At 39.9% G+C, this 25494-nt stretch overlaps 5 protein-coding genes across 13 annotated transcripts; 3 read left to right on the forward strand and 2 right to left on the reverse strand.

Annotated features, from left to right (window-relative positions):
- The first annotated feature begins 1854 nt into the window (after positions 1-1854).
- LOC149398324 (uncharacterized) lies at positions 1855-4138 on the forward strand. Its single transcript, XM_089614555.1, has 2 exons — positions 1855-2109; positions 3827-4138. The coding sequence occupies exons 1-2, from the start codon at positions 1855-1857 to the stop codon at positions 4136-4138; spliced, it is 567 nt and encodes a 188-aa protein (XP_089470681.1).
- Positions 4139-4342: 204 nt separating this feature from the next.
- Positions 4343-6667, reverse strand: LOC149398325 (UPF0481 protein At3g47200-like). 2 transcript variants are annotated; one of them, XM_089614046.1, is made up of 2 exons: positions 6474-6667; positions 4343-5931 (listed from the first exon to the last, which is right to left on the reverse strand). In XM_089614046.1, exon 2 carries the CDS (start codon positions 5910-5912, stop codon positions 4575-4577), a length of 1338 nt encoding a protein of 445 aa, XP_089470172.1. In that variant the 5' UTR covers positions 5913-5931; positions 6474-6667; the 3' UTR covers positions 4343-4574. The 2 variants fall into 2 exon arrangements, with proteins under 2 accessions (XP_089470172.1, XP_089470173.1); XM_089614047.1 differs by having other exon boundaries at positions 4343-5943.
- Positions 6668-11188: 4521 nt separating this feature from the next.
- LOC149398326 (disease resistance protein RPM1-like) lies at positions 11189-16435 on the forward strand. 7 transcript variants are annotated; one of them, XR_016297033.1, is made up of 3 exons: positions 11189-14621; positions 15793-15898; positions 16400-16435. XR_016297033.1 is itself a non-coding variant. In XM_089614807.1 (2 exons), exon 1 carries the CDS (start codon positions 11561-11563, stop codon positions 14615-14617), a length of 3057 nt encoding a protein of 1018 aa, XP_089470933.1. In that variant the 5' UTR covers positions 11189-11560; the 3' UTR covers positions 14618-14622; positions 15341-15785. The 7 variants fall into 7 exon arrangements, 1 of the variants encoding a protein (XP_089470933.1); XR_016297034.1 differs by having other exon boundaries at positions 16388-16402; XR_016297032.1 differs by lacking the exons at positions 15793-15898; positions 16400-16435 and adding exons at positions 14803-15254; positions 15341-15785 and having other exon boundaries at positions 11189-14622.
- Positions 15909-18123, forward strand: LOC149398327 (UPF0481 protein At3g47200-like). Its single transcript, XM_089614808.1, has one exon. The coding sequence runs from the start codon at positions 16419-16421 to the stop codon at positions 17754-17756; it is 1338 nt and encodes a 445-aa protein (XP_089470934.1). The 5' UTR covers positions 15909-16418; the 3' UTR covers positions 17757-18123.
- Positions 18124-22621: 4498 nt separating this feature from the next.
- LOC149398328 (UPF0481 protein At3g47200-like) lies at positions 22622-24774 on the reverse strand. Of its 2 annotated transcripts, none has more exons than XM_089615737.1 (2): positions 24664-24774; positions 22622-24180 (listed from the first exon to the last, which is right to left on the reverse strand). In XM_089615737.1, exon 2 carries the CDS (start codon positions 24156-24158, stop codon positions 22824-22826), a length of 1335 nt encoding a protein of 444 aa, XP_089471863.1. In that variant the 5' UTR covers positions 24159-24180; positions 24664-24774; the 3' UTR covers positions 22622-22823. The 2 variants fall into 2 exon arrangements, with proteins under 2 accessions (XP_089471863.1, XP_089471862.1); XM_089615736.1 differs by having other exon boundaries at positions 22622-24171; positions 24664-24763.
- Between the last annotated feature and the right edge of the window lie 720 nt (positions 24775-25494).

The following is a 25494-nucleotide window of genomic DNA, read 5'->3' on the forward strand; positions in this document are numbered from 1 at the left end:
TTACATCTTTGTCCTTATTAATTCGGCCGCTAATTATAATTTAGGCATTTTTTTTAAAAAATTTTTTGAATCAAACCGATTAGGAATGTATAGTTAACGTGATTTTTTGAATTTTTTGACGTGTGGATTTGAAAATTTCAGCGATTGACTTTAACTAATTATTTTCTATTTTCGTGGCAAAACATTAATATACAATCTGTAAATATATTCTTCATTTATTGATATTATTTTGTTTTCATTTTGGAAATAATTCTGATCATTGTTTGCCCCCAATTGTAATTCAAATTTTACAATTCTTTGGTGTTTCATAATTTCATAAATTTGAACGTCCATTTTTTTTTTCTCACTGTTCATAACCCGACACTACACCATGGATGATGGTTCTTCATTTTTTTGGGCTTCATTTTCTATTCTCTTATTATTATGATTATTTTTTGTTGAATTTTAACTCAAATGCATATTCAATTTAGTTGATAGTGAATGTTTTCAGATTGAGAATCTTTGTTAATTAACAGCCAATTTACTGCTTCCATTAACTTACTGATTACATGTTAATAGACAACTAAATTTGGTCGCAATCACACTAATACTGATGTAAATTTGTAGTTAATTAACTAATATGCATGTAAATAGACAAAAAAGAAAGATGAAAGTTCGTAATTAATTAACTAAATTTGGTCGCAATCACACTCATACTAATGTAAATTTGTAGTTTATTAACTAATATGTATGTAAATAGACGACTTGATCTTTTTTCTTGACTGTCCTTAGTGTTCACCTTTTTCTTTGATGGAGTTTTCTTCGCCATTGCAATTATATCTGTTAATACGACAAGTACAAAACATCATAACATCAAATACACAAAAACACTCATCCATTAACTCTTGGTCATTCACTCAAACAATATTATTGATTTCAAACCAACGCCATTAGAACAGCCATTTTTGAAAAAAATATTCAAGATATTAGAACAGCCATTTTTGAAAAAAAAAACACTCGGGATATTACCTTTTCTTCGGCGTCGGGTTCGAGTGTTTATGATCTTCAATCGCATAAAAGCTTCCGGAGACTCTTCAATCGCCGAAAAATTCCAGAACTTCTTCGATCGCCTGAGTTTCGGTCCGAGATTTTTTTTTCGACTCAAAAAATGTTTTGGATTTTTTCGGGTTTGAAATTGTGTTCGAGTGAATTGTTGAGGTTGCGTGATTTGGTGGTATTAATTAATGACGTTAATGATGTTCCTCGAATAGCGCGAGTAGTTATTGACCGAATATTTGTTTTTTAATTTTTTTAATTTTTGGGGTGAAAATAGGCGGGAGTTATTTAAGGTCATTCAAGTATTTTAACAAGCTGTAAATAGATTGCTGTTATTAACAAGAACTTAACAGAAAGTTGGCTAAAATCAAAATCCCTATATCCGTGTGGCTATATACTTGTATAACCCTTTATTTGCATAGTGACGTAGCGATGAACTTCCCAGGATATTTTTCTGACTTTAGAGTTTAGACCAGTGTTTAAAATGCCGGCGAAATTCGCCGGAATTCGGCGGCGGCGCTGCCGCCGACCAAAAACGGCCGGCGAGACTTAGTATGTCGTTTTTCCATATTTTGTCGTTCGATTGCCGAGGAAACGACATGCCCTTCGAACAAAAAACAACCGGATTTTTTCGTTCATTCGAATTAACAAAATTCATCATATTTCGAGGAGATTTGGCGATAGTCGAGCGAAACGGACGACTCCTGGCAAGTTTCGGCGACAAGACTGAGCTTCCTTTCGTTTTGTGTTGCGTTGAGCACGTACGTGGCCTTCGAGTTCCACGCCGTCGTCGACCGCCTTGAGGACGTATGGCTCTGGATGCCCCACGTCAGCAACAAGGATCTCAAGGCCGTCGGAGTCAACCTCGCTCTCCAGCTCCACGGCACGCTCTACGACTCGTCCAAATCGGCGATTCGCGATTTCTTGACGAAGGTTCGGAGCGCGAATCCGACGGTGGTAGTCGTGGCGGAGCAGGAATCGGACCACTACGGCGACGAAATCGCCAATCTAGTCGACGGTGTTCGACGCCATGGCTTCTGGCGGAGTCGCGCCGGAGAGACTGGCCTACTTCTGGCAAGTTTTTTTTTTCAGTTTTAAATTTTCTTTTTGTCTGCATGTGGGGCGTTTGTATTTTGGAGAAGAAGATGATGTTTAAGTGCCCACTAGGGTCAAAATTAAAAACTGTGGTGGGCTGAATGAAAGCAATATATGTTACTATAAGCTCATTAAAAACATACACCTATTGATATCAAATGCTAGTTGAGGTAATATAATATAACTACTTGCATATAAGTAATCGTATATATAATTGTATAAGCCCATTATATAATATAACAAAGTGTATATATATATATATATATATATATAAACGTATTTTATAAATAAATAAATAAGCCCATTAAAGAAAATTTCTTTATTAACAACAAAATAAACAAGATATATATAAATAAATAAAAATATATTTATGTAATGTATATCTGTATATATTTTTAATATATTTTACAACATTATTTCCGTTCGGTTATACATCGGCATATCGATTTTTCATCGAAAACGGCATTTAAAAATGACATTTCATTTGCCTTTTTTCACATTTGTTCCGTTCGATTTTCCGTCGGCGCATCGATTTTCCGTAAATCAGGAGACTCGAAACGACGTCGAAAACGGCATTTCGAACCTTGGTTTAGACTATGCAAAATATCCAAGATCTGTAATTCAGTAATATTAGTTTATTTTATCCGTTATGCATATTACTAAATCACCCTTCACCAGTCTAGCACTCACTTTCTCCTTTTACCCCCGCTCGCCAAAGAATCAGATTCTTGGACTCCGACAGATTCTTATTTAAATCTATAAATACACTATACGTTTTGACGTTACAATACTTGATGTAAGCATTTCATAGATATGGCTAATTAGAACTCACAATGAATAATCATGTTGGAACATCGAAACTTAGTCAACTAAATTACATTGAGTAAAAACATGATTGAGTAAAAAATTTGCCATTTTTTTAACAAAAAATTGACTGCGTAGCCATCTTTAAGGTTTGCAATTTGGTTTTAGCCAACCTTTCGTTAATTTCCTGAAAATAGTCATCTTGCTTACGTGGCATCTCATTAATTGAAATAATTTTACACTTTTGCCCTTATTAATTATAATTTAAGCAGTTTATTTTTAATTCCGAATCAAACCTATTAGGAAAGTAGTTAACCTGGTTTTTTTGAGTTTTTGGACGTGTGGATATGGAGAAATTTCAGCGTTGACTTAACTAATCTGTTTCATTTAGGCAGTTTTTTTTTTTTTTAAATTTTGAATCAAACCGATTAAGAAAGTAGTTAACCTGGTTTTTTTGAATTTTTGGACGTGTGGATTTTGAAAACATTCTTCATTTATTGATATTATTTTGTTTTTCATATATTCATAATTTTAGAACGTCCAAAATATTTTCAGAATTTTTTCTAGTTTATTTACACGAATATACTGTAAATATGCTTTGTATTTACAATGAATATACTGTAAATATGTTTTGTATTTACACAAATATACTATAAATATACTTTGTATTTACACGAATATACTGTAAATATGCTTTGTATTTACACGAATATACACTATCCGAACAAAAAGGAATCATCCTATTCTGTACAACCAAATAACCATTGAAACTCATCTTCCTCGTGTAGCAAATCACCGACCCATCTTCCTTGGGCGTTGGAGCCTTCTCGCAGGCCTTTTGCAATCCGGGTCATGTAACAACCTCGAATCATGGTGTTCCATCTGTAAGTAGGTTTTGCCGGAGTTCATGCCGATCTTGAAAACCATCACCGGGGAGGAATCGGAGGCTGTGACCTTGAGTGCCATCGTCGGGGAGGAATCACGGGATGTTTCTCGAGGCCAAGATCTCGTTCAGAGACAACCTCTTTTTCTCCACAAGGCTCGCCAATCCTTTGGCCTCGCCAATCGTGACGCGCCGCGGCCTGGAAGAGCTGTGACGGCGGTGGTGGTGGGGGAGTCGGTGTACATGCATGAAGGGCTTCTGGTAGAGCACGTGGATTACGGCCTGGAGCGCATAAACAGAGAGGTGAGGGAAGAATTCTAATTTCTGAAGATTTGATATTTCTTTACGCTGGAAAGATAATGAAAGAGGGGTTAGATATGCATTTATGGAGTTTTAAATACTCGTTTGATTTATGCGATTTAGTTATGGTCGAATTTTTTTTTCCATTTAAATTATTACGCTGAAAATAATGGGCGGAAGTCATTTAAGGTCATTCACGTCTTTTAACTTGCTGTAAATAGATTGCTGTGGCTATTAACAGAAAATTAACAGAAGGTTGGCTAAAACCAAAACCCTTATAGCCGTATGGTTATATAACCCTTTTTTTAATCACACCTCTCTTTCTTTTCGGTTATAAAGATTACAAAAATCAAACCTAGAGTTTTTGTTACAACACACGTAAAACAAAGTAAAGTCTAAGAATGTGGAACCAATTATAGTAGAGACAGTACCACTCACACGAGCTGATATTATATAATTACTTGAATTGAACACCGCAAGAGCATATAGTTTGGAGAACTGTGAGCACAAAGATCGCCGAAGCCACGACAACCGCGAAGACTGTGATGGGAGAGCTGAAATGAGTGTGCCTTACCATCGTGATCCGTTTATGCCACGGGTTACTCAGATATGCCTTCAAGCTCTCACAAAGCTCATTGAAGTGGAAATGCTTTCGCCGCAATATGCTTCCTCTGATGAGACTGTCGATGGACGCCACGACTTCTTGGTGATCTGGCAACTTGGTCTCGATCACGCCTTTCCGAGCCAGAATCCCAACGGCCTTCGCAGAGTCAACGAGGCGGTCAATCACAAACACATAGTCGTTTACGTAGCAATCGAGCGAGTGACACTGCTCGTAAGCGAGGAGGTTCAGGAAGAAGCTCTCCGTGGACCTTCGGATTCGGAGAAGAGGAATCACGAGAGTCCGTCCCCGAAACTCTATCTCGAAAAGGCTTCTGGTGGGTCCCGCCTCGAATTCGACCCCGGCCTCGTAGAGCTCCGTCACGCTCGGGACCGTCAACGTCTCGATTACGCTCGTCCGAGGTATGTCTCGAGGGACGTGGAACTTTCTGAAGAAGTCGATGAAATGCTTTATTTCTGACGACTGTGTCTTCCTTCTCAAGAAATCCTCGATGCTGTCTCTTTCTCCCAGGTAAGCTTTGAAACGGAAGAACTTATGGGTGAGCTTGACGAGAGAAATCCTCTCTGCGCTCAGAGAATATCCTCTGAAGCTGCCGTTGTTTTCTAGAGGGAGTCTTATTTTGGCGAGCTCGAAGAGATCTTCCAACACGAAGAACGGAAGCTGATTCTCGAGCAGCATAAGATCGTACCTCACGTCCACGACCTTCCACGGCTTCTTGAACAAGCGATCGCTCTCCTCCACCGCTCCGGCGTGGTTCCTCCACAGAAGCTCGGCCAAGAAAGCCGTGTCCACAGCCACCATCTCCACGAACTCGCGGCTCTTCAAGCCTTCGAATCTCTCGGAGTAGTGGTCGCGTACTTTCTGTTCCCGCTCCTCCACGAACCTCGCGTAGTCCTCGAGCCTCAAACTCGTCCTCGCGAGGAAGCTCTTCAGGTAGAGAACTTTCTGTTCTTCCATGGCTTTCAGAGCTTCTCTGCCGCGGTGAATCGGGCCGATGGAGACGACTCTCGGAGTGTAGGCCCGCGGGTTCTCGTGGTAGATTCGCTCCGGGACTCGGTAGATACAACATTCAGACGAAAAGGGCGAGGCGTTTTCCAATTTTCTTCTCAACGAAGCAACCAAGTCCAAGCCCTCGTGGTCTTGAACCGGAGATACGTGGCTTGTTTCTTCCATTTTTCGAGCAGAGCCTTTGCTGTTAAGGACACTTAATGTTTTGAATTCTATGAATTAATGCATTTAGAATAGGCTAATGATGAACCAAAACAGAGGGAAAAAAGAAAGAGAGAACAGGTCTAATCAAGATTTTATTTCTTCATGTAGAAAGAAAGATGGAATATGACAGAGCTGCTCATTATCTTGTGTGGCATATCAACAAACAGTTTCTGTGCAAATAATTTTAAAAACTCAATCTGAGTTACTATTTTTACCCCAATTTTATTATATACCCATTATTATCAACTATCTTTGTTTATGAGGAAAACGTTGAGTAATTTCTTTCTATCAATGGAGATTTTAAAAAACAAAAAATTGATAAAAATGTCAAAAGGTAACGAGCAAGAAAGAACAAACACCCCAAGTATTCGAGTGGCTCGTTATTTTTAACAAAACTCTTAATAAATAATTGAACTGTTTAATCAGCCAGAATCGGAGCAAGACGGTGTTAATGTGGTTTAGAGCTTGTTGAACTCAAATCCAAAATTCCAGATATGAATAGAGACAGATGATAATAAGTACCTGATATGGAGTGGAGGAAAATCAATCTACCTGGAAGCTTAAAAAATAATTCGGTCCTTAGACACAAATGAGAATCTAATGTCAAAGTCAACTGCAAGATAGTGATAAAATTACAAAGATAATATGAAAAGAAATACTAAGGAAGACTAGAAATCGGCTGGTGTGTATGGTACACAATAAAGTAATGGAAAAATTGCGGGAATCCGAATTACAAAGATAACAGGATATTATAGAATAAAGATGTAATTTAAAAAGTGAATTTTGAACTTTAACTTAAGAGATGAAAATACATTACAAACAAAACCTCTTATAATGTATATACACCTACTTGCTTCACTGGTCAACCGTTTATGTTTTTTTTTTTTTTTATTAGAGTATTTTTGAGATACAAAATGAAAATATTCTTGTTAATAATAATTGAGAAATTTCATTAATTAGACTTAAATCGATTAAATATCAAGATTTGACCCTAACTTTTTAAAATATTTAAAAATGGACTTTTGGATCCAAAACGGACAAATATACCCCTTAAACATAAATCTCTTTGAATTTTCATCTCTCCTCTATCTCACTCGACGTCTCTCTCTTTCTCTCAACAAAAAAAATTCTCTACGATTCAATACGACCTTGTACGAGTCGGTACGATTCAATACGACCTTGTACGACGTGGTACAATCTGGTACGATGGCGTACGATGGACAGGGTTCGAACTCCGGCGGCGATGGAGGTAAGAAATTTTGAGCTCTCAAAACAACGAAAAAGGTAATTTTTCCATCTAATTTCTTGTTAAACTTCATTGAAAATAGTTAGAATAAGGTTTAGGACTTAGATATTATCTGATTTGAGTTGATTTGAGTTTATTTGGGTCGGATTTAGAATGTTAGGGTTTGAAATTAGGGCTAGTGTACGATGAGGTTGATGCATCGTATGCTGTTGTACGATGATGTACGATGTCTTACGATACTGTATGATGGGTTTAAGTTTTTCCAAAAAAAATTGTCGTACGATGCCATACAATATCGTACGATGCTATACGATTTTTTTAAAAACAAAAAATTCAAATTTTTTGTTTATATGATGCTATACAAGTCTGTACGATGTCATACAATGAATTATGATTCTGACCTAATTTTGTCGTTTTTTTAGGACAATTTGAACTATATATACAACGTCTCATTCCCGGGTTGTATCACCTACGGTGGGACGGAGATCTTGAAGCTGGTACGGAGGAGATTTGATGAGCTCGGGATAAAAGATCGAATCGTCGAGACTCCGTTCGAGCAACTTTTTTCGGAGAGCGAGCTCGGTTTCTCACCGGTACTCATACATACTCTCCTTTAAAAGAAGATCGAGGCGACGACACGGGAGGAGATACATTTTGGTATCAGAGGCAAACGAGTAAGATTCGGACGCCTCGAGTACGCACTCGTCTCGGGGATGAGCTATGAAGACGGTCCGACCAAAGCCGAACAAGACGAGCGAAACAGCGACCGATTGATCACGGACCACTTGAACGGCGTTGTCGGATGCAAGTTGAGCGCGTTGATCAACGCGTTCACCATATGTCAGAGCCATGACGATGCGTTCAAGCTCGGGCTGCTCGTATTTGTGTATGGGTATCTTCTGGGGCATCCAGCCAACAAAGTCATCGAGGAAATGTGGCAGAAATTTCTATACATCGTTGAAGACCTCCCCTTATTCTTCAAGATGCCTTGGGGAAATTTGAGTTGGGCGAAGACGTATTCCAGCCTCTCGGTGAACCTAAGGCATTATCACGAGACGTTGCAGAAGAAGTTGAAGGACAAGCCGGACGTGGCTTAGAAAGAGGCCAAGTACACATTGACAAGTAATCTTCATACCCTTCATTACTGGGCGTACGAGGCTATCCAAGAGATCGGAATGAGGTTCGGGTCGAACCAGGGGATTCGTGTGCCCGAGATGCACTCGTGATCTAGTAATGTCATCATCATGGGCAAAGACTGTTGTCAATGGTGCCCACAAGAAGAGTTGTAGTCTTTACTTATGTGCATTTGATGTAATAAAGTCTCACGAAGACTCTTGCTTGTAACTGCTTATTTATTAGTAAAAGTTGAAACGTTCATTCATTCTTCCTTGTCAGTTTGAAGCTTTATGATAAAATCTTAGTCTTTAGTCCATAAACAAACCTAACAACATATAAAGAGACAAATGTAGATTTGCATGAACAAACTCTTCATGGTTTTCTTAAAACAATATATTCGCAATCTAAGGATCAATGGATTATTGATTTCAGTACGATTGTTATGAGAATCTATGATGTTTGGTTATGGGACATTGAGAGTTGAAGACTCTATAGTTCTTCTAGGTATCTTCTGAATGTACTGAATTGACAGTGCACTTCTAGAGACAGAATAAGAATAAACCATTTAACCTCTTATGTCTTGAAGTCACTACGTATGAATTACATCATGTGTACCTCAATCCTGAAATGAGACATGTCATTTCATAGTTTACGTATTCTCATTTGAGAAAGTCAGAGTTAGGATTCACTATGTGATTCTGAACAAGACCTATTGGTGAAATACTAAGTTATGAAGATGTCATGAGTAACTTTGTGAAGATCTCATAGATACGGAATTCATGTACAAGATTGCTGAAATGCGATGTATATCACCTCATGCTTTGTTTCTTGGAATGCGAATAAATAAACTGGCCAGTGTCCAAATTGAGTCATGACTCCTTTGGATGAATCAATGTGACTTGTTAGCTCCTCGTCAATACATTGGTTCTAACTTATTCACAAGCAACAAATGAGTTGAGGAAATAACATCTAGAAAGGTAAAATGATAATTTTGTAAATCTCGACTAGCTGATGATATTCATGAAGGGTAAACATAGATAATATTTAGTGGATCCACTCATCACAATTAAGTTGAATTCTTGAGTAGAAAATATACTCATTTGAACTGAGAGATTCTCGGTGCCAACTCTTTAGTGGAGTCAATTGACATTAAGCTAAACTTGTGATACCGATAATCTCTCAATTCAACTGAGATCCAATTTGTGAACTTTTAAGTCCAAGTACGTTAGCTCAAGCTTTGTTCATTTGGATCCATGAGGTCCCTATCACAAGTCATATCGAGTAGGAATAGTTAAACTAGAAGCTAAGTCAAAACAAGAACGAGACAAGTTTTACGAAAATTGTCTAAAGGGTAATTTTGTCTTTTTGGACAAAGGATGAAATGAATGTCAATAAATTTTTTGACATTGTCATATGATGAGATATTAACACTCGACCATGACAAGATTTTGGGCCTTGAGGATTAATTTCATTTCATAGAATTTTACTTGAAAATTCTTAATGGGCTTTTCTTATGTCGTCATGAACAAATGAAGAAAAATCTAGAAGCCCATTCTAGAAGCAATGTGGCCGTCCAACCCAAGGAGAAAAAAAGAGACAATTTTGTGCATTAATGTATGAAGATACTTGTCAAAAGAAAAAGAGGAAACAAATTTCCCCTATGAGGAAAGAGTCACACGGCCAAGATAGGGCAAGAGAGAAGCAAGATAAACGAGGAAACAGATCCAAAGACTTGCTTCATGACGTTGCACGTCCAAATGGAAAAGAAAGAGGGAAATATTTTGCTCATGAATATGTGATATTCTATAGAAGAGGGAACTATCTTGTTGAAGGTAATTCATCTCTTATAAATAGAGCCATCATTCCTCTCATTTTATTCATTCCAAAGTTTTAGAGATTGAGAGCTTCTCTCTAGCTTGGCCGTCCAACTCACTCTCTCTCTCTTTAAGTTCTTTTCGTTTTTGTTTTGGCACCTAGGTGCACATTTGACCTAGTGTTTTAGCCCTTCGACTCTTAGACTTGTTCTTGAGTCGTCGTGTTTAAAAGTGCCCACACACTAATTCATTTCTTTCTCGAGTGATTTATGTGATAGAAACTTTCGTGGTTACTCGAGTTCCTAAAGAAAGAAGAAAGACGAGCTGCGTGGGGAGACGAACGTTTCTATTCAGTTTATTAATTAACCTACATTAAGCAAAGCATTCATTTTATTTATTAACATATACAGTTAAATACAGAATTAGCATGGAGACTATACGCGCGGAGAAACTTCCTCCTAACAGAGACCTGAGACTCTCGATCCCCGATTATATTGTAATATTTTCAAAACATCATATAAGTAAGGAGTGAGATTGACCTTGATGAATTTGCAAATGAGAAGCTCCATTTGCAAAAGACCGACCTCCTGGTTTCCTTGTTGCCGATCTGACCTTCACGAAGAGTGTCAGCAATGAGAGTACCACCGTAAGGGCTCTGCACGTGTTGCCGAGAGAGAGGCGATGGTTGATCAGCAACGAGGATGGACGACGATCGGCGACAACGCGACAGCGTGAAAAGGATCGGCGGCGATCGGCGGCGTGAAGTGAATCGGTGGCGTTAAATGGACGAGGACAAGGACGAGTTTAGGTTTAGGTTTGAGAAAATTGAGTTTTGATCTTATATATGAAGGTAATTTAGGTAGTGAAATATTAATTGAGCTATTCCCTTAATTTATTCAAACTTGAGCTATTTTCCTAATATTGTTGGACTGATTGAGTTAGTACGCTCACTCTCCCTTATTAAACACCCTCTATTATTTAAAACACAAATTTTTTGGTACAGTTATTTGAAAATCAAATTTTTAAAAAGCAAAGGTAAGCCAATTTTTTTTTACAGACCGCTTCTTGATCAGACCATTTTTTCTACGTGTAGGACCAGAGAGAGAAGGAGAGAGCAGAAACTCCAGCCCACAGTAGGAAAAAACAAAAAGATCTGGAGAGAGAGAGAGATGTAAAATAAAACGAAAGATTTCAATAAAGAATGAATAATAAGGCAGAACTAGCAGGGTAAAGCTTACGGTTACGAAACTTCCTGGTAAGTACATCTCTAATTCTCAGAAACGCAGAGCAAAAAATCTAGTTATAAATTTGAACAGACAACTTGCAGATGAAACCAATTATTTCTCTTGTATCCAACATCCCATTCTCTTGAGCCGTGCACGAATCTCCATTTACAAACACAGAGAGAGAGGGAGAGGGAGAGAGAGAGAGAGATGGCGGATGCTGTTATGTCGGTCCTATTGGAAAGCCTCGGTAATTCTATGGTAAGATCGAACGGCGCGGTGAGTAGTCAAGAAATCGAGAGGCTGAGGAGCGAGCTTGATCTACTGAACCGGTCGATCGAAGAAGCCGACGGAAGCATCGAGGAGGAACATTCCGTGAAGGTCTACGCGGCGCAGATGAGGGAAGTCGCCTACCTCATCCAAGACGTTCTCGATGAGTTTGATCTTCTGGCGGCAAACGACAGCGGTTTCCTTAGGAGAACCGGCGTTCTGATCGGAAAGCTGACCAGCCGGAGAAATCTTCACCGCAACATTGCCAACATCAAGACTCTGCTGGTCGATATCCGGAACAAAGGCGAGCGGTACGGCATGAGAGACCGCGTGTCCGCCGCTGCCATCGTGGCCGACGGCCACCGCCGGTTCCAATCCGTGCCGGACGAGAGGCTCATTGGCGCAGATAAGGCCGCCGAAGATTTGACCGAGGCTCTGTTGGTGGAAGAGACGAGGCGGTCGGGCATCGCGGTGCTTGGCGGCGGTGGGATCGGAAAAACCGCTCTGGTGGCGAGGATATACAACAGCCGCGCGGTGAATGACCATTTTTACATCCGTGCTTGGATTGCGGTCCCGCGTGGCCACATCGTAGCAGAGGAGATCCTGAGGCTCACGGCTGCGCAGGTCCTCCGTCGGAGTTCGGAGGAGGCGACGATTAGGGAGGATCTGATCAACGCGCTGAGGGGGAAAAAGTACTTGATCGTGTTCGACAACGTTTGGAGAGACGAGCTCTGGCACGCCGTGAGGGTCGCCTTGCCGGACGACGGCATCGGAAGCAGAGTGATCATTACCACGCGCCACGAAGCCGTCGCGGCTTCTCTCGTCGAGACCGCATCCGATTGCGTTTACAAGATGAAGCCTCTCTCGGAGGAGGACGCATGGGAGCTCTTCTGCAGCATCGCGTTCCGACTCGACCAAAATAGAGGACACTGCCCCGATGAGCTGCGGCATGCGTCGGCGGAGATTGTTGGGATGTGCGAAGGGCTGCCGCTCGCGATCAGGGCCGTGGCGGGCCTTCTCTCGACGAAGCCGAAGGTCCAGCGGGAGTGGCAGAAGCTGCTCGAGAATTTCAGCCTCGAGGACGACCCGGCGCTCGTCTCTCTCTCGAAGATCATCGCCCTCAGTTTCGACGATCTGCCTCCGCACTTGAGGAGGTGCTTCATGTACTTTAGCATCTTCCCGAAAGAGTCGCCGATCCGAAACGAGAAGCTGATGAAGCTGTGGATTGCGGAGGGGTTCGTGAAGGAGAGGCGGGGAGAGACGCTGGAAGAAGTGGGGGAAGGGTACTTGAAAGAGCTCGTCGACAGAAACCTGGTCGAAGCGTGCGAAGGGTTCTACGGCATCGGCACGTTTTGCAGAGTCCATAACTTGATGCACGAGATCGTACGCAAAAAGGCAGTCGATCGTGATTTTTTTATGGTTAGGGATGGAAATAGCTCAAAGGTGAAAGGAAAATGCCGGCGCTTGATGGTCTCCTCTATGGAAGGTGTTCAGAAGGTTTTGGAAGCCGTGGAAGGGCCTCAGGTTCGTTCTGTCTTTCTTTGGAACACCGGTCCACTGAAAGATTCTGTTTTGGTTAAGTTGTTCAAGAGGTATTACCTTCTGACAATGTTGGACATTGAAAATTCCGGGCTTGAAGTCCTCCCCAAAGAGGTGGGATATTTGTCGTGTCTAAACTACCTAAGTGTGAAGAACACGAGAGTGAGGAAACTCCCAAAGGAAGTACGGATGTTGAGCAAACTAGAGGTGTTGGATGTCGGTGGAAGCATCTTGGTTGAGCTACCGATGGATATCGCTAAACTCAGCAGACTCCGACACTTATTAGTAAGTCGTGGCAACATCGATGGATCCGGTCTCGATTCTGCAAAAGGCGTGAAGATCAAAGTTGGAATCGGGGCTCTTGCAAACTTACAGACTCTCGTCACAGTTGATGCGAGCCTCAGCGGTATGGATGTCATACAAGAAATGAAGAAGTTGAAGCAACTGAGAAGCTTGAGAGTCTCGAGACTGACCACCGAACTCACAGACGCTCTCTGCACCTGCATCGGCGAGATGACACATCTCGAGTCTCTGCACCTAGAATCGCTGAAGAACGAGACTATGGACTTGCAGAACGTTCCGACCCCGCCCACTCAAATACACAGCTTGGTCTTGAAGGGTGAGCTGCGGATCTTCCCGGAATGGATTTCCCTCCTCGGACACCTTCGCTTATTGTGTTTGAGCCTCTCTAGCCTGACCGAAGATCCATTACACCACCTCCGATGCCTCCCTAATTTGGAGTCTCTGTGGCTCTATGGTTCGTACCAAGGTCCCCGGCTCGCCTTCGATGATGGTTTCCGAAAACTCAAGCTGCTTGTTTTGAGGGAGATGCGGGAACTAGAAGCAATCGAGATTGCACACGGTGCAATGCCTCTTTTAGAAGAGCTGAGGATCGGGCCGAGCCCGCTTCTAGAGGAAGTGCCAAGTGGAATTGCTGAGCTGAGCTGCCTGAAAGTCGTGTCGTTCTACGATATGCCCAACGAGTTCGTGCTCCGCGTCCAACAAGACGAGGGCTCGGAGTATCCGAAAGTCAAGCACGTACCAACCGTTCTTTTCTGCTACAGAAACACTTCTGGAAGAGACCACGTTTCGTATCGACTCGGGGAGCCGGGTCTGCTGCGCCGCCTCAACAACACTGGTTCCGATGCAGACACGGGTGTTGAACTCGGCAGACAGGTTACTCAGCTGAGTTTTTCTTACAGTGAGGACGAAGGAGGCGCGGCCTCGGTCGCGAGTTTTTCCGACAGCGAGGAAGGAGGAGACATTGCATCGACCTCGAGTTTTCGGTGGGATAACGTCGCACGGTCCAGTGTCTCTGGCGATTCCCGGCGTAGTTTCTCTTACAGTGAGGCCGAAAATGTGATGTCCACATCCTCGAGTTTCCGATGGGATTACATCCGTCAGCCGAGTTTCACAAGTGAACGGCTCAGCTTCTTCAGCGATGACATTGAAGACTGAATCAGGTACGTCTCTATCTCTTTGCGAAAATAAGACTGAGCGAAGAGTGTTTACTTAATCATTATAATTTTGATACTACGAAGCACTTCAGAGGAACAGAGACTGACTTGATGGAAAAAAATTTGACGTAGTTGATTGTGTTGTACCGATTGGAGTGTAATAAAAAAAAAATATTATCAACCCAGGTTGACAACTACAAATTCAAGTCATTCAAAAACCTACTGGCTAGACGCCCATATTTGAATCTGGGCTTATGAAATTCAGAGGTTCCTAAACATTTCCAAAGAGACTATAAGTTCATGATAAGGCCTGGATTATTATCTGAAAATTCATGCCCAATTTCGTCTTCTTCTTGAAGGCGTACATTGATTGTTTCCGAGTCTGGAAGCTGTGATCAAGCTTTGTTGTACGGAAAATTCACGGCTTAAGGCCATTTTTCTTGTATATAACCATATGTATTTTATCCTCAATATTCATTATGCATTTGAGATTCATGACACTACTCAGTCTATTGAACTGCACTTATTAGATGAGATGACCGACTTCGATGAATTTTTGGCTTAACCAAGCAAAAAATAGGGAAAACAATTGCAGTTCAAGGATGTTTTAAGAGATTATATATATGAAGATAATTTTGGTAAATATAACCTCAATCAAGTGTTAATTTATCTATGTTTCAAACTGCTCATTTTCCAACTACTTTTTTGTTTATATATTTTATAGCAAGGGGTTCACTGCCTCATTAAATGATGTTCAAAGTTTCTTACAAGAACCGAGCAACTTTGACACACCTATCTTATCATTTCCCATCAACTTATGAAAATTCTCTCTCAATTAAGGTAATATGTTTCCCTTGGCTTAATCTCATCTTACATGTGTGTGGATTTGGTGATTAGTTCTGCACATTTGTGTATTTGGCTGTTGGACCAAAACAAACTTACATATTTAAGGAAAAAAAAGCAATTTTTTTTCTAACATCACTATTGCTGTTCGTCCTCTTCTTGACTTCAATGCTCAAAATTACATCTTCATTCTATAATATCCTGTTATCTTTATAATTCGGATTCCAGCAATTTTTCCATTACTTTATCGTGTACCATACACACCAGCCGATATCTAGTCTTCCTTAGTATTATCTTTTCATATTATTTTTGTAATTTTATCACTATCTTGCGGTTGACTTTGACTTTGCGTTCTAAGAACCGAATTATTTGTTAAGCTTCCTGGTAGATTGATTCTCCTCCACTCCATATCTGTTCTGGTTCTTGCAGTTCGTCTCAGGTACTTATTATCATCTGTCTCTCTTTATTCATATCTGGAATTCTGGATTTGAGTTCAACAAGCTCTAAACCGTTTTCATTAAGAATTTTGTTAAAAGTAACGAGCCACTCGAATACTTGGGATGTTTGTTCGTTCTTGCTCATTACCTCTTTTGACATTTTTATCAATTTTTTGTTTTTTAAATCTCCATTGAAAGAAAGAAATTACTCAACTTTTTCCTTATAAACAAAGAAAGTTGATAATAATTGGTATATAATAAAATTGGGGTAAAAATAGTAACTCAGATTGAGTTTATAAAATTATTTGCACAGAAACTGTTTGATGATATGCCACACAAGATAATAAGCAGCTCTGTCATATTTCATCTTTCTTTCTACATAAAGAAATAAATTTTTTATTAGGCCTATTCTCTCTTTCTTTTTACCCTCTGTTTTGGTTAATCATTAGCTTATTCTAAAAGCATTAATTCATAGAATTCAAAACATTAAGTGTCCTTAACAGCAAAGGCTCTGCTCGAAAAATGGAAGAAACAAGCCATGGATCTCCGGTTCAAGACCACGAGGGCTTGGACTTGGTTGCTTCGTTGAGAAGCAAATTGGAAAACGCCTCGCCCTTTTCGTCTGAATGTTGTATCTACCAAGTCCCGGAGCGAATCTACCACGAGAACCCGCGGGCCTACACTCCGAGAGTCATCTCCATCGGCCCGATTCACCGCGGCAGAGAAGCTCTGAAAGCCATGGAAGAACAGAAACTTCTCTACCTGAAGAGCTTCCTCGCGATGACGAGTATGAGGCTCGAGGACTACGCGAGGTTCGCGGAGGAACGGGAACAGAAAGTACGCGACCACTACTCCGAGAGATTCGAAGGTTTGAAGAGCCGCGAGTTCGTGGAGATGGTGGCAGTGGACGCGGCTTTCTTGGCCGAGCTTCTGTGGAGGAACCACGTCGGAGCGGTGGAGGAGAGCGATCGCTTGTTCAAGAAGCCGTGGAAGGTCGTAGACGTGAGGTACGATCTTATGCTGCTCGAGAATCAGCTTCCGTTCTTCGTGTTGGAAGATCTCTTCGAGCTCGCCAAAATAAGACTCCCTCTAGAAAACAACGGCAGCTTCAGAGGATATTCTCTGAGCGCAGAGAGGATTTCTCTCGTCAAGCTCACCCATAGGTTCTTCCGTTTCAAAGCTTACCTGGGCCAAAGAGACAGCGTCGAGGATTTCTTGAGAAGGAAGACACAGTCTTCAGAAATAAAGCATTTCATCGACTTCTTCAGAAAGTTCCACGTCCCTCGAGACATACCTCGGACGAGCGTAATTGAGACGTTGACGGTCCCGAGCGTGAAGGAGCTCTACGAGGCCGGGGTCGAATTCGAGGCGGGACCCACCAGAAGCCTTTTCGAGATAGAGTTTCGGGGACGGACTCTCGTGATTCCTCTTCTCCGAATCCGAAGGTCCACGGAGAGCTTCTTCCTGAACCTCCTCGCTTACGAGCAGTGTCACTCGCTCGATTGCTACGTAAACGACTATGTGTTTGTGATCGACCGGCTCGTTGACTCTGCAAAGGCCGTTCGGATTCTGGCTCGGAAAGGTGTGATCGAGACCAAGTTGCCAGATCACCAAGAAGTCGTGGCGTCCATCGACAGTCTCATCAGAGGAAGCATATTGCGGCGAAAGCATTTCCACTTCAACGAGCTTTGTGAGAGCTTGAAGGCGTATCTGAGTAACCTGTGGCATAAACGGATCACGATGGTAAAGCACACTCATTTCAGCTCTCCCATCACAGTCTTCGCGGTTGTCGTGGCTTCGGCGATCTTCGTGCTCACAGTTCTCCCAACTATATGCTCTTGCGGTGTTGAATTCAAGTAATTATATAATATCAGCTCGTGTGAGTGGTACTGTCTTTACTATAATTGGTTCCACATTCTTAGACTTTACTTTGTTTTACGTGTGCTGTGACAAAAACTCTAGGTTTGATTTTTGTAATCTTTATAACCGAAAATAAAGAGAGGTGATTAAAAAATGAAAAATTAGTCAATCTAAGCCACTTCAAACGTTGTAATTGTAATCCAACCCACGTTTCGCACAATTTTCAACTCTAGCCCAAATTGATGATGTGTAAAAATTATGTAAGATGTTAGTTACGAATTTAACCTTGGTTTGAATAATGGAAAAACTGTAGTCCACGTTTTGACTAACGATCGGCCGAAGTAACCACATTTTTTTCACGTTATTTTCTGTAATTTTTTATTTTTTATTTTATTTTTTTTGCGTTTTTTTTATTAATGCACATTATTAAAACTGTTTAGTTGACTTTCCTATTTATTCACGGTCTCAGTGTAAATTTTTGTTAATATCAATTCGGGCAAACCTGGGCTACTGTTTTGTACAATTAAGCATAAGGGTAAATATAGTATTTTATACCGGTAAATTTCGGAAAATGGCTAGATTGCAAAATTTACCAAACGTGGACTAGAAATCAAAAATCACGATTCAACATGGTTATGTTGCTAGTTTACCCATAAAAAAATATGGCAATTTTTTTACTCAATGTAGTTTAGTTGCCTAAGTTTCGATGTTCCAACATTATTATTCGTTGTGAGTTCTAATTAGCCATATCTATGAAATGCTTAGGCCAAGTATTGTAACGTTAAAACGTATAGTGTATTTATAGATTTAAAATGTAGCTAAATAGCAAATTTAAACTTATGGCGTAAAATAGCCAAGGTTTGTCTTAATTGAGTGAAATAGCTAAAATGTGCAGCAAGTTGGTTTAAAATTTTTTTTTTTAACCCAAGATTAATTTTTTTGAAAGTGATTAATTACTTATAATAATTGTCAAAAAATTTAATCATGCTTGTCAAAAAAATTTGAAAACGTAAATTTGGCTATTTTGCCGAAAAGTTGAAATCTTGGCTATTTTGCTAATCAATAAGTTTCAAATGACTATTTTGTACCATTTTTCCATTTTAAGTAAGAATCTGTCGAAGTCCAAGAATTTGATTCTTTGGCGAGCGGGGTAAAAGGAGAGAGCGAGTGCTAGACTGGTGAAGGGTAATTTAGTAATACGCATAACGGAGAAAAAAAAACTGATATTACTGTATTACAGATCTTGGACCAGTTTTACAAACTGATATAGGTTATGTTTAGCTCAGCATATTAAGGCCCTGTTTGGCATAGCTTTGTTTTAAAAAAATTGCTTTTAGATTCAGTTTTTGAAAAAAAACTGTTTTTTTCAAAAACTGACAAGGTCTTTGATAAACTGTTTATAAAACAGTTGTTGCTGATAACAAAAACTGATTTAACGTTTGGTAAAATAAATATATTATAGTAAAAAGACTAAAATAGACATGTTCTTACTAATTAAATAATAATTATTAATAAATAATAGTTTGTCGAGGATATTACACTAATTTATATACCAAACTTAAAAACACTTTTTTCTAAAAGCTAAGAATCCTAGCTTTTCCATCTCATGTACAAAATCTAAAATCGTTTATGAAGTTTTTTGTAAAAATAGTTTTACCAAACACCAGATAAGCAGTTTAGTTTTTTCTAAAAATAAAAACTCTAAAAATAAAAACAGGGCTTTTTAATTTGAACCAAACGCAGCCTAAGTTTGATTTTAGCTTTTTCTAAAAGTTATATTTAAGTGTTTGGTAAAATTATTTTTGCTAAAAACTAAAAAGTGCTTTTGAATATTTTAATTAAAAAACTAAAAGCTACAATTTGAAACTTTTGTACTAACTTTAATTTTTAGTTTGTATTTTCTCTCTCTTACACTAATTTTTAATTCTAATTATCTTTATATGATTTTATCAAATAATTTTTTTGAAGTTACCAAAATTTATAATTTATTTTTTACAATCTAAACACCCACTTTGATATAATTTTTATATACCAAAAAATATATTATTATTAATTATATATTATATAAATAATTATTACTTATAAATATTAATATGTATTTTATAAAACATTAAATCAATTTTACTAACAGTTACAATTATTTTACAATAGTTTATTAAACGTGAAATTTGTTGTCACTAGCCCACGTTGCACTTCTTATTAGGGGAATAACTCAAGTTTAATTTAATTAAGGAAATAGCCCATTTTTTCTTAGCTGACAATTATACCCTTCACTATATACATTCGCTCAAACAAGCTCAAACAAACAAATTCATGCTCAAACAAGCTTGGGCGTTCTCTGTCTAGAATCCAACCATCAAACCAGCTTTTACGATCATCATCATCATCGCAACATCGTTTGTCCTGGTAACGAACGATCGTCTCTGAATTTTCTGATTCTTTGTTCACGCTCAAACAAGCTTGGGCGTTCTCTGAATTTTTGTTTTTTGTTTTTTGTGGTTTGCGATCAAACAGGCTTTTGTCTCCGAGATTTTCACAATCAAACAAGCTTTTGCGATCATCATCATCATCATTGCAACAACGTTTATCCTGGTAACGACCGTTAAGTCGCTGTTTTTTTTGTGGTTTTTTATTTGATTCAATTACAAACAATTCTCTATTGATGTTTCGTTTATTCAATTTTCGGTGTGTTCTGTCAATCCTATTTGTTGATTCATCATCGTTCTTAGACAAATCAAGCTTTTATTTTATTTTAGGGACAATACGTTTATTAATTAACCGGATGAGTTAATTTAATTTACTGATTTCTGATTTGTGTCTCGTGTTCGTTTAGTATTTGTTTGTATATTTATGTTTATTAAATCTTCAGTGTTCATATTTTTCAGTTCACTAACGTTAATGGCATCACAATCTTATTCTCGAAGTGCATCCGATGAATTACAAGGTTTTCAGTTAATTTAATTAATTGTTTGAGTAAATTTGATTAACTATAACCATATAGGTTTCTTTGTAGTTGTTTAACAACTGTTTTTGTTCCAATTTTTGCTTAGAAAATGCGGCTGGGTTAATTCTCTACGATTCTTTCGGCAGTGGATCTTCAATCGATACCGTTGATATCGGAAAAAAGTTTTCGATCATTGATGATGTCGACTTTGATAACTTCTCTACTTCATTTGATATCAAAGAAAAATGATATTTTCTTGTCTAAGGAGTATATGATTAAGGTCATGCAATTATATGCTATTACACATCATTTCGAGTACAAAGTCCTTAGATCTTCAAGTACTCGTTTCAATTTTATATGTTGTGCACCTTCTTGTCCATGGATGATGAACGCGGTGTCTTCCAAGAATTGACATTTTTGGACCGTACGCAAGTACACTAGTCTGCACTCTATGGATCATAGGATGAAAGTCTTTTCTAATCGTCATGTTCAAGCTACCTCTTCCTTGGTCAGTCAATACATCAAAACAGAGTTGTTGAATAGAAGTGCTAGTCATGTTACACCGAAAGATGTGATTTCAACCATGCTGGTTAAGGGAAAAGTCAAAATTTCTTATTACAAGGCATGTAAATCTCGACAACTTGCTCTTAAGGAGATAAGAGGCTGTCCCGAGGAGTCATATTCTTTGCTTCCTATTGTTGCAAAGATGATGAAGGAAAGGAATCCAGGTAAACCATTTGACATCAACCAGGCTCAATAAATTAATTAACCTACTGTTCTTCATTAGTTAATTAATTAACTGAAACAACAATGCTAAATGATGAGTGCATATTTTACGTACGAATCTGCTCTCGTTTGACTTGGATTTAGCGCGTTCTCAAGTGTTTTTGATGGTTTTAGTGTGGTTATAGTGAATTTCAAGTCAACATAGATGAAAAGTAGCTGTCGGGTCACATATCGATGGAACGGAAGTAAAAGCGATGAATTTGGAGTCAAAATGAAGAAAATGAAGATTTGGAGGCTGGTGCGCAAGACCTCGCGCCGCGACCCCTGCATTTTCACGAACACAAAAAGTTCCAGGAGCTTCTCGCGGTGCGCCTCGCGGTGATCTAGCGCCGCGACGATGCGAAGAAAGGAGCCTCGCGCCGCGAGGATGGATGGCGCGCCGCGAGACGACGAATCCTGACGAAAATAAAGTCGAATTTTGACTTAATCTCAGCCGTTGGATCGTTTTTTAAGGCCCAGATCAGTCCAAAATTGTACTTCGACCTAAACCACTATAAAACATAACTCAGCCTCTATTTTTAGGTTACGCTTTATTTTTTTATTGTTTTGGAGAGCTTTTGCAACGGAGAGAAAGCTTATCAACGGAATTGACAAAATCCGATCAGCCGGAACTCCATTAATAGTTTTTCTTCTTCCTTCTATTTGATTTCTGCTCTTAATTTACTATTGTGTTCTTGAATTCCTTTTTCGTTATAATCATGAGCTCTCTTCGTCATTCTATGCTAGTTTTATTGCTTTTAATCACTCTCCATTAAGCTTCGAGATGATCTGATCAAAGTGCTCCAACTTTGTGTGTGTGTTTATTCTTGCATTAACGAGCCATTTACGTGAATTGCATTTACATCAAATGTATAGGGTTCATCTCCTACTTTATCTAGGAATGGCTTCAGATACTATGTCCACTTCATTGATGCTCACACTAGATTTGTGTGGATTTATTTTCTCAAAGCAAAATCTAAAGTGTTCAACATTTTTTCTCAGTTCAAAGCTCAAATTGAAAATCAATTCAACTACAAAATCAAAACTTTTCATAGTGATTAGGGAGGCGAATATAGGGCTTTTGACAGCTCTGCTAAAAGATAATGGTATAGTGCACAGAAACTCATGTCCCATGATAACGGAAGCACATGCATATTGTAGACCCATGATTGGCACTCTTGGCCCAGGCTTCTCTTGGCCCATGACCACATTTATAACAGGATCTGCAAACCAAGGTTTAAAAAGCCAAATTAATCAACTTTTAGCTTAGTTAATTTTTCATTGGCCCGTAAGAAGTCTATTATTTGAGTAACCGAAATATAATGGACCCAATAATACACGGCGAACCGTAAATGATATCACTCGAACTGAACACCACACGAACATATGGTTTGCAGGAGCGTGAGTACGAAGATCGCCGTGGCCACGAGAACGTAGAAAGTGGTGAGCGCAGAGCTGAAATGCTTGAGAATGATTGTTTTGATCCGTTTGTTCCACGGGTTGCTTAAGTGGCGATTCAGGCCGTCGCAGAGCTCGTTGAAGTGGAAGTGCTCGTGCCGCAATATGCTTCCTCTAACGAGGCTGTCGATCGACGCAACGACGTCTTGGTGATCCGCCAGCTTGGACTCGATCACGCCTTTCCGAGCCAAAAGCTCAACAGCCTCCGTGGAGTCGACGAGACGATCGATGATGAAGAGATAGTCGTTAACGTAGCATTCGAGCAAGTGACACTGCTCGTACGCGACGAGGTTCAGCAGAAAGCTCTGCGTGGATTTCCGTATCTGCAGAGGAGGAATCACCAGAGTCCGTCCCCGGAACTCTATGTCGAACAAGGTTTTGGTGGGTCCCGCCTTGAACTTGACCCCGGCCTCGTAGAGCTCGGTCGCGCTCGGAACCCTCAGCGTCTTGATTTTACTCGCCCGGGGAGTGAGTACAGGAAGATGGAAGTGTCTGAAGAAATCGACGAAATGCATGATTTTGAGCGCTTGTCCCGTCCTTCCCAAGAAACTGTCTAAGCTTACGTCTCTTTCGCCCAAATACGCTTTCAACCGGAAAAATTTATGGGTGAGCTTGATGAGAGAAACCCTCTCTAAACTTAGACCTCTTCCTCTCACTCTGCCTCTGTTGTCTAGAGGGAGTTCTAGTCCGGACCGCCCGAAAATCTCTTCCAACACGAAGAACGGAATCTGATTCTCCAGCAACATCAGATCATACCTCACATCCTGAACCTTCCACGGCTTGTTTAAAATCCGATCGCCCTCGTTCTTTTCTTTGGTGCTGTACCTCCACAAAAGCTCGATCAAGAAAGCGGAGTCCACAACAACCATCTTCACAAACTCACGGCTTTTTATGCCTTCGAACCTCTCGGCATAGTGGTCACGCAAGTTCTGTTCTTGACACTCTATGATCTTAACGTAATCCTCGAGGCGTAAACCCGTCTTGTCAAGGAAGCTCTTCAGGTAAAGCAGTTTCTGGTCTTCCATGGGTTTCAAATCTGGTCTTCCACGGTGAAGTGGGCCGATGGAGACGATTCTGGGACTATAGGCCTTTGGGTTTTCGAGGGAGATACGCACCGGGACTTTGTAGATGCAACATTTGGAAGAAAATGTTGACGTATTTTCCAACTCGCTTTTCAGCGAAGAGACCAAATCCTCGGCCTCTTCATCTGGAGAAGCGTGGCTCGAATCTTCCATTTTTTATGCGAACCTGTTCGGGCTATAAGAACCGTTAAAGTATGGGCTAATCATGATTTGAGATGCTATTTACAATTTGTATTGGTATGGAACAGAGAGATGCTCATTATCATGTGTGGCATAGAATCAAATAAGTTCTGAGATAATGATCTTGAAAACCTGAATTGAGTAGTTATTTCAACCAAACTAAATAGTTTATAGTCTACCCATTATTATCATCTGTCCTGTACGCGTTTCCAGAGTAATACTTTGTATGAATAATAATGAAAAAATATATGACTAAATTTAGTTGTGATTGAGTAAAACGTGCAAGTTGAGACATTTCTTTCTACTGATTAGTATTTCATAAAAATCAGTGGTTATTAAAGTCTCACTAACTAGCCTCATGTCTAGTGCCAAACACAGCAGAAGAGAAACTGAAATGTGAAATCAGCCAGATCTGCACAAGTCCAAATGGATAATAAACTTCTTTAGATTATTAATAAGCAGAGAGAGAAGGGATTACCAGAGCCAGAAGATGATAAGCATTTGAGACGAGCTCTGCACAAAAGACCAGTTACAGAGTGGAGGTTCAAGCTAACAAGAGTCTAACAAGTGGTCTGTTTGAATGTAACTAGACTTCCTAAATCTAAGCACTACTTCATTGACTTCAATTCTTTTATTTATGATCCTTATGAATTGGTAAAATTTGTACGTCGGAGATATAATATAAAACATATGTACATTGAAAACTCTGTAGGCTGTAGCTATATTATGGTTTCAAGATCTTATAAATAATTAGATGAATGATCGGTAGTGGGTGTATTATATAAATGTTCGTATATGTTTGTGTAAACTAATCACATATTTTTTTGAAAAAATGGCGGCATAAAGACCCAATATTTTCGGGTTCTCCCACTTAAGTACCCAATGTCTAAAAGTGGCGGCTAAAGTTCCCAATGTCACTAAACTCTCCCTCCGTTGCAACCCAGAGCGTTAAAATGGATGTCAATTAAAATGGACGGCCAAGATCTATTACAGTATAATATAATAGAAGAAATAACCCAAATTCGGAGCTCCGATGACTCTGGAGCCGGAGAGCTTCGTCCGCCATAGCTTCGCCACGTCATCGACGAGGACGAGGTCAGAGTCGAGGTAGATCACGCGTCCGACGCAGGGACCGAGGATATCGCCGAGGTAATTCCGAGCGTAGTTCAGAGGATTTTCCAGAGCCTCTCGAATCGAGGAAGAGATTAGGTTTATCACAACGTCTTCTCTGAAAATGTAGATTTTGAATCGGAGCGAAGGGAACGTTGACCACTCGCGCGAGGTCTCTCGGACTCGCGCGGTCGAACTC

This window comes from Urtica dioica, chromosome 5 (genome assembly GCF_054948205.1).
Source record: "Urtica dioica subsp. dioica isolate 48M chromosome 5, U.dioica_male_clone48M_v1_H2, whole genome shotgun sequence".
Taxonomy (NCBI): Eukaryota; Viridiplantae; Streptophyta; class Magnoliopsida; order Rosales; family Urticaceae; genus Urtica; species Urtica dioica.